Source organism: Pteropus alecto, unplaced genomic scaffold, assembly GCF_000325575.1.
Source record: "Pteropus alecto unplaced genomic scaffold, ASM32557v1 scaffold25, whole genome shotgun sequence".
Classification (NCBI taxonomy): Eukaryota; Metazoa; Chordata; class Mammalia; order Chiroptera; family Pteropodidae; genus Pteropus; species Pteropus alecto.
Genome location: NW_006441955.1, coordinates 428719 through 442122, shown reverse-complemented (window position 1 = coordinate 442122; position 13404 = coordinate 428719). Strand labels below are relative to the sequence as shown.

General features: G+C 34.7%; 1 protein-coding gene across 4 annotated transcripts in view; it reads right to left on the bottom strand.

The window, feature by feature from the left end:
• Positions 1-13404, bottom strand: part of MAST2 (microtubule associated serine/threonine kinase 2) — a 172956-nt gene that overhangs the window by 64844 nt on the left and 94708 nt on the right. For 3 of the 4 annotated variants that reach the window (XM_015595180.2, XM_025051926.1, XM_025051925.1), the window contains one exon: positions 1710-1904. The exons of the other annotated variant lie outside the window; for it this stretch is intronic. In XM_015595180.2, the coding sequence (XP_015450666.1) occupies positions 1710-1904 (195 nt within the window). The remainder of the gene's footprint in view (positions 1-1709; positions 1905-13404) is intronic. 4 annotated transcript variants of the gene reach the window in all.

The window sequence follows — 13404 nt, the reverse complement described above, 5'->3', positions numbered from 1 at the left end:
ATAATCTTTCTCAGCCTCATACCAAGGTCTCGTACCTCTGGAAGGGGTGATCTCAGGAGAAGTCAGCCTCTAACATCGTCCTATGTCAGTATACCACTGCCCTAAATTGACTGTAAAATTTGAGCTCCTATATCAAATAATATCATAGAAGTCTGTATAATAAGCTGTGCTTCTACTTAAATTTTTAGTTTTCCAAGTTACTTTTTTCTTCTAATGAAAAGCTTAACAAATACCTATTGATCAATCATACTTTCTTTCTTGAAAATTTTTTTCAGTTGGCTTCCATACCTCTGTGTTGGTTCTTCTCCTTTCTGAAGGGCTGCTCTTTTTCAGCTTCTCCTTTGCTAGTTCATCATCTCCCCAACCACTTAAAGTCAGATGTGCCATGGCTCAAAATTGATATTTTTTCATTCTCTATCAATAGTCATTCACGGCAGGACTTCATAAATCTAATGATTTATTTCACTTACACACAATTCCTAATTATGTATATATCTAGCCCAGAGCTCACATATCTATAACTAAATGTCTAATTAGCTATCACTTGCCATTTCCCAGTCTCAGTTCATGGTAATTCCAACTTTCTAATTGTTCAGCCCCAAATCTTCAGTCCTCATCTTTTTCTCAAACTCTGCATCTAATCCATCGACAAATCCTATCAATTCTACCTTCAAAATACATCCCCAAATCTGACCACTTCTTACCACCTGTAACCACCATGGGTTCAAACAACTATCGTCCCTTACCTAGATTATATCAGTAGCCTTCTACCTATAGCTAGTAATCCTGTTGATCAAAGTCGGATCATGACTTCTTCTGCTTTAAACTCTTTAAAGGTTTCTCATCTTGCTCAGCATAAAAACAAAAATCCTTATAATGACTTTAAAGTTCTACTTCATCTGGCTCCCCACTACATCTCAGACTTCATTTCCCACCTATTATCTCCTAACTTATTCCACATGAGCTTCACTGGACTCTGCTGCACAAAGAACACATGAAGCAAACTCTTAGATCAGGCCTTTGGCAGTTACCTTTGTCTCTGTCTGAAACACTCTCCTTTCAGATACCTCTATTCTGGCTCCATGACTTCCTTAAGTTCTTTGCTCATATGTCGACTTATCACTGAGGACCTCCTTTACCATCTTATATAAAATGACAACCTTTCCACCTTTATTCTACTATATTTTCTCAGTATCACTTATCTTTATCTGTTACATATTTACTCATTAACTTGTTGTCCCCCTCCACTAGAATCTAAGCTCCCTGAGGGCAGGGACTTTTATCTCTTTGTGTTCATCATTTTGTCCTGCATACCTAAAACAGTGCCCAGCACATAGCATACACTCAAGTACTGTTATTTTCAGCAATCTGAACAAATCGCTTAAACTGTTTTGGAATCAAATTTTCCTGGTGTGTAAAATGTGGCGTTTGAACTATTTAACCTTTAGAGAGCTCTAGCATTCTGTCATGTTATGCCTCTCCTATTGAGTGACTGCAGTCAGGATGGGCACACAACTATCTACTAATAGATATCCTACTTTCTCCTGAATGCAGCAGCAATCTGTAAAATTCCTTTTACACTTCTCTACAACAAGGCCATGACTTTTACTCAGTTTCTCCCCGTTATTAAGGAGAAAGGTTTGGATTTTACCTATTAGGCCAGAAGCAAGCACCCAGACCCACGATTACACCATAGCAGGTTTCCTTACCTCCACTGCAGTGGGCGGCTGGAACAGGGACTGCCAGGACTGCTATGGGCTTGTGGGTTCAGGAAAAAGGCAAGAGGAGAAGCAGCCAGAGCACAATCAGCACTATATGGGACTTTAATGAGGGATAGGGCTGGAGCCGATGTGGGTGAAAAGAAGTGCTGGTTTACTTCAGATCCTCGGCAAAGAGTAGAGATTCTGACAAGGTATCACAGTAGAAAAGGCAAAGTCAGTGATCATTCTTAACCAAAAAGAGACATCTTCAAAGTGGGTTAATTTAGGCAACAGGCTTAAGAAGAGTAAGTGGTCAAAAATCATTCTCAAATATCATATCTCAGTACCAACGTTGGTACATAATGACCATTGAGACTAAAACTTAATCTACAGAATTTAAATCAAAAAGTTAAGCATTGGGTATTCAAAGTATTTAGAATTGGCTTCTGGGAAAATATTGCACATTTACTACAACTTATCAATGAGCAAGCAATAGGTAATATTTTGTGTTCAATGACTAAAACTTCCTAGAAAAATGTTTATGTCCATAAAAACATTCTCAATAGTTTATAAATTGTTAGATTATATCTATAATAACACTAACTTATTTAGTTAACTTTTACTGAATGAGTATATCAAATAATGTTACTTAACTCTGTATAATAAATTTTACTTCTACTTAAACTTTAGTTTTCCAGGCTACTTTTTTCCCCTAAAAACAATCTAACTATCTTGATGTGTTAAGTCCTAATGAAGACTATTAATAAGATCATTAGATTGAAGACAGACAGATAGCAAATATAGATTTCTACTTTGTTGATGATTGATATGTCACAGATGATGAAAATAATTGACAAGTCCACAGCATTTAATGTACAACAGTAGTGGCATGGCTTTCTATACAAATATCATATTAAACTACAATATTTTGTTTCCAAGATTTAAAAAAAATGTGCAAGCACCTGATCTTTTTAAAATCTTAGCTTTCTGTATTGTTATTACTAACTGTTTAGATATGGCTATATGACATTCTACTTATGTTTAATTACATATATTTAAAGGAAATCTTCACTGCCCTACATATTATCCCTCTAGCTGGCTTCAGCATATTTCTCAGAAGAGCACACAATATGAGGACATAATAGGACAGGAAAGCAAAGAGCAGAGAACTATTTAAAATTACAGGTGTGCCCAAATTTCCACAAACTTAACATATTTTTTAAAATTATAAGAAGTAAAAATAGTAATTTCTGATTAATTGCTCAGAGAATTTTCACCTTTCTAAAGAGCTATTTCAAAAGTATACATAAGCTAGAGCTAATTAGAGCTAATACAGTAAGACATTAAGTTCTTGTTAACATTGCTTATACAAATTTTTAGAGACTTAAATCTTATCACATAAAATGAGGCTTCAGCCATTTTGGTGAATATATAATTAGGATTATAAAAATTTATGAAAACCAAATCTCATTCTCCTTTTGTTCCCAATTACCACTCTGTAATCTGGTTATACAGTGGGACTAGAGTCTAGAAAGTATTGTTTGAAAAAGTTATAGTAATTTGTAAACTATTAGCTCCTCAAAGGGAATTTTCTTAATCTAAATTCAAAGTCACTAAAACAGATACAATGATTACCAACACCAGTGCATGGAGAGCATGATTTTTGACTACTTATGTTTTCTTAAAACTACCAATTCAATTTAAAAATTTTCAATTTTGCTAATTAGTCATCTTTACTTTAAATTGCACTTTAATTGATGAAGCTTAAGACTTAAATTTCTAGTCTTAGTATGAGAATAAACCTTTTTAAAAGTACGGTCAACTCTTAAACAATGTGGGGTTAGGGGCATCAACCCCTGTGTAGTCAAAAATCCGTGTATAACTTTGACTCTCCCTAAATTTAACTACTAATAACCTATTGTTGACTGGAAGGAAGCCTTACTAATAACATAAATAGTGGATTAACATATATTTTATATATGCATTACATATTGTGTTTTTACTATAAAGTAAGTTAGAGAAAAGAAAATGTTATTAAGAAAATTATAAAGAAAATATATTTACAGTATTTTTTTAAAAATCGCTGTATAAGTAGACTTGTGTAGTTCAAGCCCATGTTGTTCAAGGGTCAACTGTATGCCAATCCTTCCAATTATATACTTCGAACAAGTCTGATTTTCCAAGGTCTGGTAGAACCGTTAATTCAATCAATAAGTATCCATTAGCACGGAAGGGTTACAACTCAAAAGAAGCACACGGAAGAAGCCATCTACTTGAGTACGCCATGCTGTCTCTGGATAAGCACTCAAGTTCAGGGGAAGAAAACGGTACTCCCTCTGCCCTGTGAGTTACAGCAAGGCAGCTGATCACTAAGGTAAAATGAATTTTAGGAAACTTCTTCCCCTGGTTCCCTAATTGCCTGATAAAGTCACTCAGCACCTCTTCATTCAATGAGTCTATCGAGCTCTTAGAAAAGCTACCCTGAAGTGGAAGAAGGATTCTTCCATTTCCCAGCTTTGAAATCCTCACCTAAGTACATTTCTGTTTTAGCCAACACAGAAATAAAATTCAGGTCACACTTTAAAGAACTCAGGCTTAGGTAGATCTGAGGTCCTGAGCTGGCAGGCCAGGAGCAGAAATACAATACCCCTTCTAGTCAATGAAAGAGGTACTTTCATTTCCATTTTTTCCTCACATTTATGGGGCTTGTATATGCAACTTTGACACTAACTTTAAACATCTGCTTTCAAGGGAGGAAAAAAACCAATCCCTTTTCGTTGTTAATCCAGTTCCCCAAGTATCTATGAACCCCTAAAATAACATCAAATTCAATTTTCAGAATTAGAAACCCCATCTGTCCCTGCCACCAATCACTGTTTTGACCTTGAATTTATGAAGCCAGCTCAGCCCTCTTCCTGACAGACATCTCAAAAGTGAAGTCTTTATCCAAGTAAATGAAAGTGTGTTAACTGTCATTAGTTCTTTTCCTGACAACTGCCAGTTTCCACTCAGAGACCCCAGCCTCCTTACTGAATCCGCAGGCATGGTGCTCCCAGTCTCTCTCTCCTCCGTTTCATCATTTTCCTGGCTACTCAAACTTTTGCCCTCTTATACTGGAGTCTTGGCAGGAAGTTCTCTCACACAAGGGTTATGCAGTCTAAAAGCCAAAGGAAACTTACAAAGACTTCCCAAACTTAAGAGAAAAATTAAAGCACTTTTCTTCAAAAACATAATTTTCAGTCCCCACCCATCCCCCTTATGCAAAGATCTAAGAGCCAGGAGGCAGCAGTGAGAGAGTGAGGAGTCCCAGATCCCAAATGAATCAGCTGTCCTCTGATCTGCCTGACATCATTCACACTCAGCCTGTAACAAATCAGAGCCCCAGAGAGCACCTTGTTTCTCCTCAGTGACAAGCACCAAACTCCCTCCCCCTAAGTAAATTGCAACGTCCAAGCCTGAGGCCTGACAGCAGCGAACACTCTGGCAGAAAGTGTACATACCATCTTGAAAACTCACCCTGTGACAGAAATACTATTAACTCAGAAGGCGTGGGCCAGAATAGAACAGCTGTTGCAGTGGGCCGGGGATTGGAAGGCAGTATTTTAAGGATCTCAAATCGTTAAATTAATGAGCTACAGACATATGGGCATTTCTGCAACATTATACACTCTCAAACCCAGGCTTGTTGAAGATGACAGAGCCTTAATGTTAGGGCTTAAAGCACTGTCATTATTCAAATTCTTAATTTGATTAATCAATTTAAGTAAATTCTATACCCCTTCTTTAGACAAAGTTCAGCACCATTTTTTATTCAATTTCTACTACTCTCTAATCACTTGAATAACCTTGTGGTGAGAAAAGCCATAAGGAAAGGTAAGAAAATAAGCCCAGAAACTAATTTTATTTCATTAACTATTAATGAAATCGTTTATATGGCAGATGTTATACAAGACATTGAGATAAGCTGCAGAAGGACTCTAAAGGTAAGCTAGTGAACTTTTGTATGCTTTGGTTTCTCCATCTGTAGAATGAAAATAATTAAGGTACTTAATATATAGGTTGTGGTGAAGATTAAATGTGAAACAAAAAAGTGCCTAGCACAGAGGAAGTGCTATGGAACTGTTAGTTGTTATTATAGGTCTTGTCCTCCAGGACCTAGCTTCCAAATCTAAAGGAGGAGATAAGCCCAAACGCGTAAGAAACCATCTGACAAAATACAGCCTGACCTGCAGAGAGCCAAGTTACCAAGTAAACTGTGGGGCTAAACACTGACAGCTAAGGGAGCCAAAGAGTAAGCAAAAGTCTTGGTTCCCTGCTCCAGAACAACTCTGATGAGATAGCTCCTCACGTTCATCTAGATGACAAAGTATGTCAAATTGTTTTTCTGGGATAACATTCCAAGGATTAATTCATACTCCAACCAGTGCTTTTTAAACTGCAGGTCACAATTTTTCAGTAGTCATAAAATCAATTTAGGAGGTCAGGACCAACATTTTCTTAAAAGGGAAATAGAATGAAATAGAATAGAGAAAAGAAAATATCTAAGTGATTCACACATAGTAAGGGTAAGAATTGTTTGTGAAATTTATGTGTTTGTAACATCTATTACTAAAATTTGTACAAATGCAAACACATGTGATGGGTTACAATGTAAAATCTATGTTATCAAGGATCATGGTCTAAAAAATGTGAAAGCCACTGTTCTAATTACTCACGCAAACTCATTCCACCTAGTAGCTACACTTACTTTTCCTCTTCATATACTAGCCCAATCTCTAGCCTCTCACAGCCCCTATTTCAGAACCCCATTCTCTACAAGTCTTAAAATGGAAATGCTCTCTCAAAAAAATCTAACACCTCTCAACAAGTACAAAGTCACACTTTGGGAAAGTCTCATGATGATATTAGGGTCCGTCACCAAGGTCCACATTCCCACAACTAAGAGACTATCCCCTACTGAAGTCTATCCCCATCCCAAGCCAAGGCCATACATTTAAGGCAGGGCCCAAAGTTTCTACTCAATATTCTCCAATTCTCTAAACCCCAAGACTAGACTACCAAACAACAACAACATAACAGCAACTAATATTTATAAGTACTTACTAAGCACTCTACACATAATACCCAGGTAGTCCACATCACAGCCCTATGATATACATGCTATTATTATTCCCATTATTTTTTAAAAATCTGTCCTCAACTGAACTGAACTGAAGTAACCTCTAGAATCAATGTTATAAACCACTGTGCTATATATAATACCTTTCAGTAAGAGATTCTGACAACAACAGCAAATAGATTTCTCTATAGCCTGCTCTGCAATAATAAACTGGCAGAATAGAGAGAACACAGGGCTCCTTAAATAATGCTAAAGTTGGAAAATGTTTGATTTTTAGAGAATGAGAGTCATATCTTATGTCCTTGATCTGATCCAAAGAAGATATCACTCTTACTCCCAGGGTTTAACACATCCCCACAGATGTGTTAAACTTAGTGACATTAGAATCCACTTGTGCCAATGTTCCTGTGGCTTTGTCAGCACTAAGAAAGCTTAACGTTTCCCTGGGACTGGTGGCAGCACTCAACAATTTGCAGTATGAGAAATGAAACATCTAGCTTTTCTTATTCATTCACACAACTATGTCTTGCCTGACCTTTAGGGCCAGGCAAGAAAGGTCTCTGCCATGGGCTTCTCACTTTAGAGGTTCTGCAAAATAACACAAATACAAAAATTAAATTCATCAAAAAAATGGGGTGGCTTCTGAAACTTGTCATCTAGCATTATGCAATGGCAACATGAAACCCTAAAAATCCATTCCTGTGACTTACAGGAATGTAAGACCCCAGGAAAACACTTGTCCACATTTTTCTTTACACGTCTTTTTTTAAAAAGAGCAACCATGTCAGACTGCTGTTTATGGATTGTGAATCTGTCTGAGATTATAAAGTATTTGAACAGCAGAGGGTCTTCGAAGTAAGCAAAAAGGCAAATTAATTAGCCTGTCAAATCCTTCTCAGATAACACGAATGTAATATATTTCTTGGCTAATACAAGTATTGCTTCCAAATAGAGCCAAATATCCATTTATTTTTTTCCTTCTGTTCCGACTCATGGTTCTAAAGATATTTATAATTCTGCTCAGTATTCATAACAGAGATCATGGCAGCTGAGGAACATTTTGCAGAATTAAGGAATTCACATTACTGGTAAGTGGATTTATGTTCAAGGTTAGCCATAACTTATGTCAATGCCGGAGATCAATTGTTATACTGATAGTTGAACAATGAATGCTAAAATTACAATTTTGTTTTTATAAAAATTTGTACGTAGATGCATCTAGAAATCACAAAAATTTTAAATTTAGTGTATTTATGTAATTTTGAATATTTAAAATATAACTTTTTGAAAGCATAAAAAATTTCAGCTTTTTATACTTACTTTATATTTTTGATAAAAATATACTCAAACCTGGTACTTTCTGAATACAATTACATTTTATTTTTAAAACCTATAGATCGTTATAAATGAGTACAAGCTGTGATTATGACAGACAAAATAGGAAAGTAACACTTAGGAGAGAAAAAGAAATAGCAAATCTACAAATGAGTTGGTCTGCTTAAAGCTGAAAAAAAAAATCTGCTAATGAAAGTGAATGGACTTCACTTGCACACAGAAAACACACATACAATTATTAGCACTGAAAAAAGATTAAATCAACAATAAATAAGCCACAGTATTCAGAGAAGCCAAGTAAATGTCAATAAAGAATGTCGGTATGATTTTTCTTAAAATAATATCGTCTACTCAATATTTAGCCAAATTCAAAGATTTTTTTCCTCCTATGGTTTAATAATAAAATAATCATAGAAGACCATGGAAAACTTATAGATTTAATGTAAATGATTGTGAAATTTAATACTAAAATAGATGTTGAACATGTTTGATAGATAAAAATGAAATAAATGAAATAACTGGCAAGGATAAAGATTTAAATAAAATTATTAATTTGGTTATAAAATAAGAGAAAAAAATCATACCTAGATTTTTAAAAAGTAATATTACTCAGTTCTATAGATTATAACAGGGACAAAAGTCATGTTAAACAACTAACTTTGTTATACGTATTGTTGAGTTAAGAAAATGATGAGGTAGAAATGAATGAGAATTTCATTAGCTTTACACTTGATGCAAAAATTATAGGATTTGACTTATGAGAGAACTAAAGGAAAAAACTCAATTTTAGGCATTAAGATTGTCAAACTTTCATCTGCAAGTACGACAAAGTAAATGAAACAAAAGCAGCCATTCTGCTACAAACCACCATAACACTAGACAAAACATATGAAGTAACAGTTTTCAGGCACTAGGGAAAGGCAACACAAGAATGCAAACCCAGAAAGAAGAGAACCTCAAATGCTGAGACATTCCAATTGTCCCAGCTCTCTACCTGGGAATAATTTCCTTACAATGGCACAGAGCTAGAGTTCAAGCAGAACGCAGCAGTTCTGCTAAACTGAAGAGGCACAGCTTAGAGTTCAGGGCAGCTAATCAAACACGCAGTGCACATGCATCAAGAAAGACCATATACTAGGCCAGAAAAGCAGTATCGAGAAATTTCAAAAGGAAATCCTATAAATTATGCTGTCTGAAAAAAGAATTAAATTCAAAATCAATTACATTAAAAAACCTTCAAATTCTCTCAATATTTGAAAATTAAATCACTCTTCTAAATAATCTATTAGTCAAAGATGAAACAGAAAAGGAAATTTGAAAACATTTTATATTAAATTATAATAAATATACAACATATCAAACTTTATAGTATATATCAATTTAATCCTCTACATTGAAAACTTAAAAAGCAAATTAAATTCATAATACAAGAAAAAATAAAAACAGAAATCACTGATAGAAAAAAATAACAAAACTGAAAGTTGGTTCTTTAAAAATATTAAAATTAATAAAAATCCTAGTGGCACAATCAAGAAGCAAAAAAGAAAAAACACAAATTACCATTCTTAGGAATAAAGATGGGATATCATGCCAGGTCAACAGACAGTAAAAAAATGAGAAGATCAGGAACAACTTATATCAATAACTTATATAACAAAAAGCTCAAAAATGCCTTATTTAAACTGACTTAAAATACAGACAATATGAAATATGCTAAGTGACATAAAAGGACAAATATTGTGTGATTCCACTCATATGAAATACCTAGAATAGACAAAATGCATAGAGATAGAAAGTAGAATAGAGTTTACAGGGACTGAGAGAAATGAAGACCAGAGAGTTATTGCTTAAAGGGTACAGAGTTTCTATTTGGGGTGAGGAGAAAGTTTTAGAATTAGATAGTGTTGATGGTTATACAATATTGTAAATAAACTAATGCTACTGAATTGTACTTGAAGATGTGTACAATTCAATGCCAAATTTTAATATATGTGTGTATATATTCTTATCACAATTTTTTAAACTTAAAAAATTAATTCAAAAGGGATGAAAGCCCAAACATAAAAGCTAAAGTTATATAACTTCTAGAAGAAAACATTGGAGAAAATCTTCATAATTTTGGGTTAGACAAAGATTTCTTAGATACAACATAAAAACTCACAAATTGAACATCAAAATTAAGACCTTCCGCAAGCCATAGACTGAAGGAAAATAGTCACAATATATCCGACCAAAAAAAAAAAAAAAAAAAAATTATCAATACCTAGAATATATAAACAACTCCTGAAAACTCAATTTTTAAAAAAACTCAGTTTCTTAAATGGGCAAAAGATTTGAGCATACATTTCACAAAAGAAGATATATAAATGGCCAATAAGGACATGAAAAACATCATTTTTTATTTGGAAATGCAAGTTAAAACCACAATGAGATACCACTACATACCCACTAAAATGTCTAAAATTAAAAGTCTGACCGTAACAAGTGTTACTACGGATGTGGGCCAACTAGAACTTTAATATCGTTGGAGTATAAAATGGTACAAACATTTTGAAGCTTATGTGGCGGCTATTTACAAACTTAAACATACACTTATCATTTATTATTTGGGGGAGCCAAAAAAAAACAAAGAAATCTAAGTTTGGCTCTTTCACTTTTTAAAAGATTAAAAATATCTTAGTCAAAAGAATTTCCACATAGCAGATACAATGAAAGTGACACACTGCAATAAAACATAAGGAAATTAAAACAAGAAAATGGAAAAAGTAATTTTGCATGATGTATTCATTTTCTATTGCATAACAAATTACCATAGCATAGCCACTTAAAACAACAAAACATTATCTCGGAGTTTCTGTGAGTCAAGAATTCAAACAAAGCTTAGCTTGCTAAGTCTCTGCTTAGGGTCTCACAAGGCTGCAATCATGGTGTCATCTGGGTTCCATTCTCACATGGAGGCTTAGCTGGGAAAGAATCTACTTCTAAGCTCAATGAGGTAGTTGGCCAAATTCATTTCTCTATGGCTGTGGGACTGAGGGCCCTCGCTACTTGATGGATATCAACTGGAAGCTACCCTCAGCTCCTAGAAGCTACCGCAGTTCCTTGCCACATAGGCTTTTCTAACATGGCTGCCTACTCCATCGAATCAGTACAGTATCTATGGTAAGTCTGCTAACTAGACAAAGTTGCATATACCATAATATAGTCACAGGAATGATACCCCATTGCTTTTACTATGTCCTATTGGTTAGAAAAACAAGTCACAAGTACTGCCCACAGTCAGGGGGAGCAAGACTACACAAAAGTATGAACACCAAGAGGAGGAAACTATGGGGGTCCCCTTAGAGTATGTTTACCATACATGACTATGAAGAAGATTCACCAACAAATAATCCCAAACTGATTTCTATAGACTAGACTGCATGAGGGCCATTACAGATCAAGGTTTAGTCTGAACATACCACTATGTTTGGTTTTCTTTAAAATATCCCAGCAGTGAAAAGATTAAAGAAGATCTGAAGAAATGTTTTATGGCCCAATTGCTTTAAGAGATGGTGAAATTGCAATATCAGATAGCAATTTCTAAAATAACATTAAAATATTGTATAATATCTTCTGTGACAATAATAATTTATCACAAGACTCCATTACAAAGTCTGATGTGTGAAATTCATAGTTCGTTTCTAAATCTATGTATTAAGATTTTTTTGACAATTCCAATTTCTACTGCTACAGCAGAACAAATACCCTCTAAATAGAACTTAACTTTTGTTTAATCTAAGAAACAGAATGACTCAAGAAAGTTTATTAGTTTGGTATTATTGACAAAATAACAATTAAAAAATTTTTAATCTATTTTATTTAACCTAGTATATTCAAAATATCATTTCAATATGTATAATAAATAAATATATAAAATAATTAACAAGGTATTTTACATTCTTTTCACCCCGTTTGAGATAAAATAACAAAACTTATAAGAAAATCTTAATTACAACATAGTGATTTTACTGAAATAAAGCCAGGAGAAGTATGGACATTTTAATAACTTATGAATTGTCTACCCTTAGACCCTTTATTGTCTTTATAATAAGGGCGCTTTATTGCTCGAACAGATGAACATCTAGATGGGTGCAGTATTAATTAAACTGTCATCTTGCCAACTTTCAAACATATAAACACACAATAGAATATACGGATGTCAAATTATAATGTACACCTGATCAAACTAAAGAGCTTCTGCTCAGCAAAAGAAATTGTCAACAAGGTAAAGAGACAACCATCTCAATGGGGAAATATATTTGCAAGCAATGCCTCCAATAAGGGCCTAAAATCCAAATTACACAAAGAACTCATATACTCAATAACAACAAAAAACAAACGATCCAATCAAAAAATGGGCAGAGGACCTGAACAGACACTTCTCTCTACAGGACATACCAATGGCCAACAAATAATTGAAAAGATGCTCAACATTGCTAGCTATTAGGGAAATGCAAATCAAAACCACAATGAGATACCATCTCACACCTGTTAGAATAGCTATGATCTAGATATGAAATGAAACATTTCATATCTAGATCAAATGTTGGAGGGGATACGGAGAAAAAGGAACCCTCATACACTGCTGATGGGACTGCAAATTGGTACAGCCACTATGGAAAACAGTATGGAGGTTCCTCAAAAAACTAAGAATTGATTTACCATATGAGCCAGCAATCCCTCTACTGGGTATTTACCCCAAAGTCTTGAAAACTCATATCCAAAAAGATATTTGCAAATCGATGTTCATAGCAGCATTACTCACGGTGGCTAGGACATGGAAGCAACCAAAGTATCCTACGATAGATGACTGGCTAAAGCTGTGGCCCATATATACAATGTAATATTATTCAGCCATGAGAAGAGATGAAATACTGCCATTTGCGACAACATGGAGGAATCGTGAGATAATCATGCTAAGCGAAATAAGCCAGACTGAAAAAGTAGAAAATCACATGATATCACTTATATGTGGGATATAAACCTAAAAGCAACAAATGAACAGGACAAACAGAGACTCAGGGACATGGACAATGGACTAGTGGTTACCAGAGGGTAGGGGGTGGGAGAGGAGGGGAGAGGTAGACAGGGTAAAAAGAGTCAACTTAAGGGGGTTGGGGGAAGATGAAGTGGGTAAAGGGGATCAAATATACAGTAGTTGAAGGAAACTGGACTTTGGCTGGTAATCACACAATAGAATATATGTAT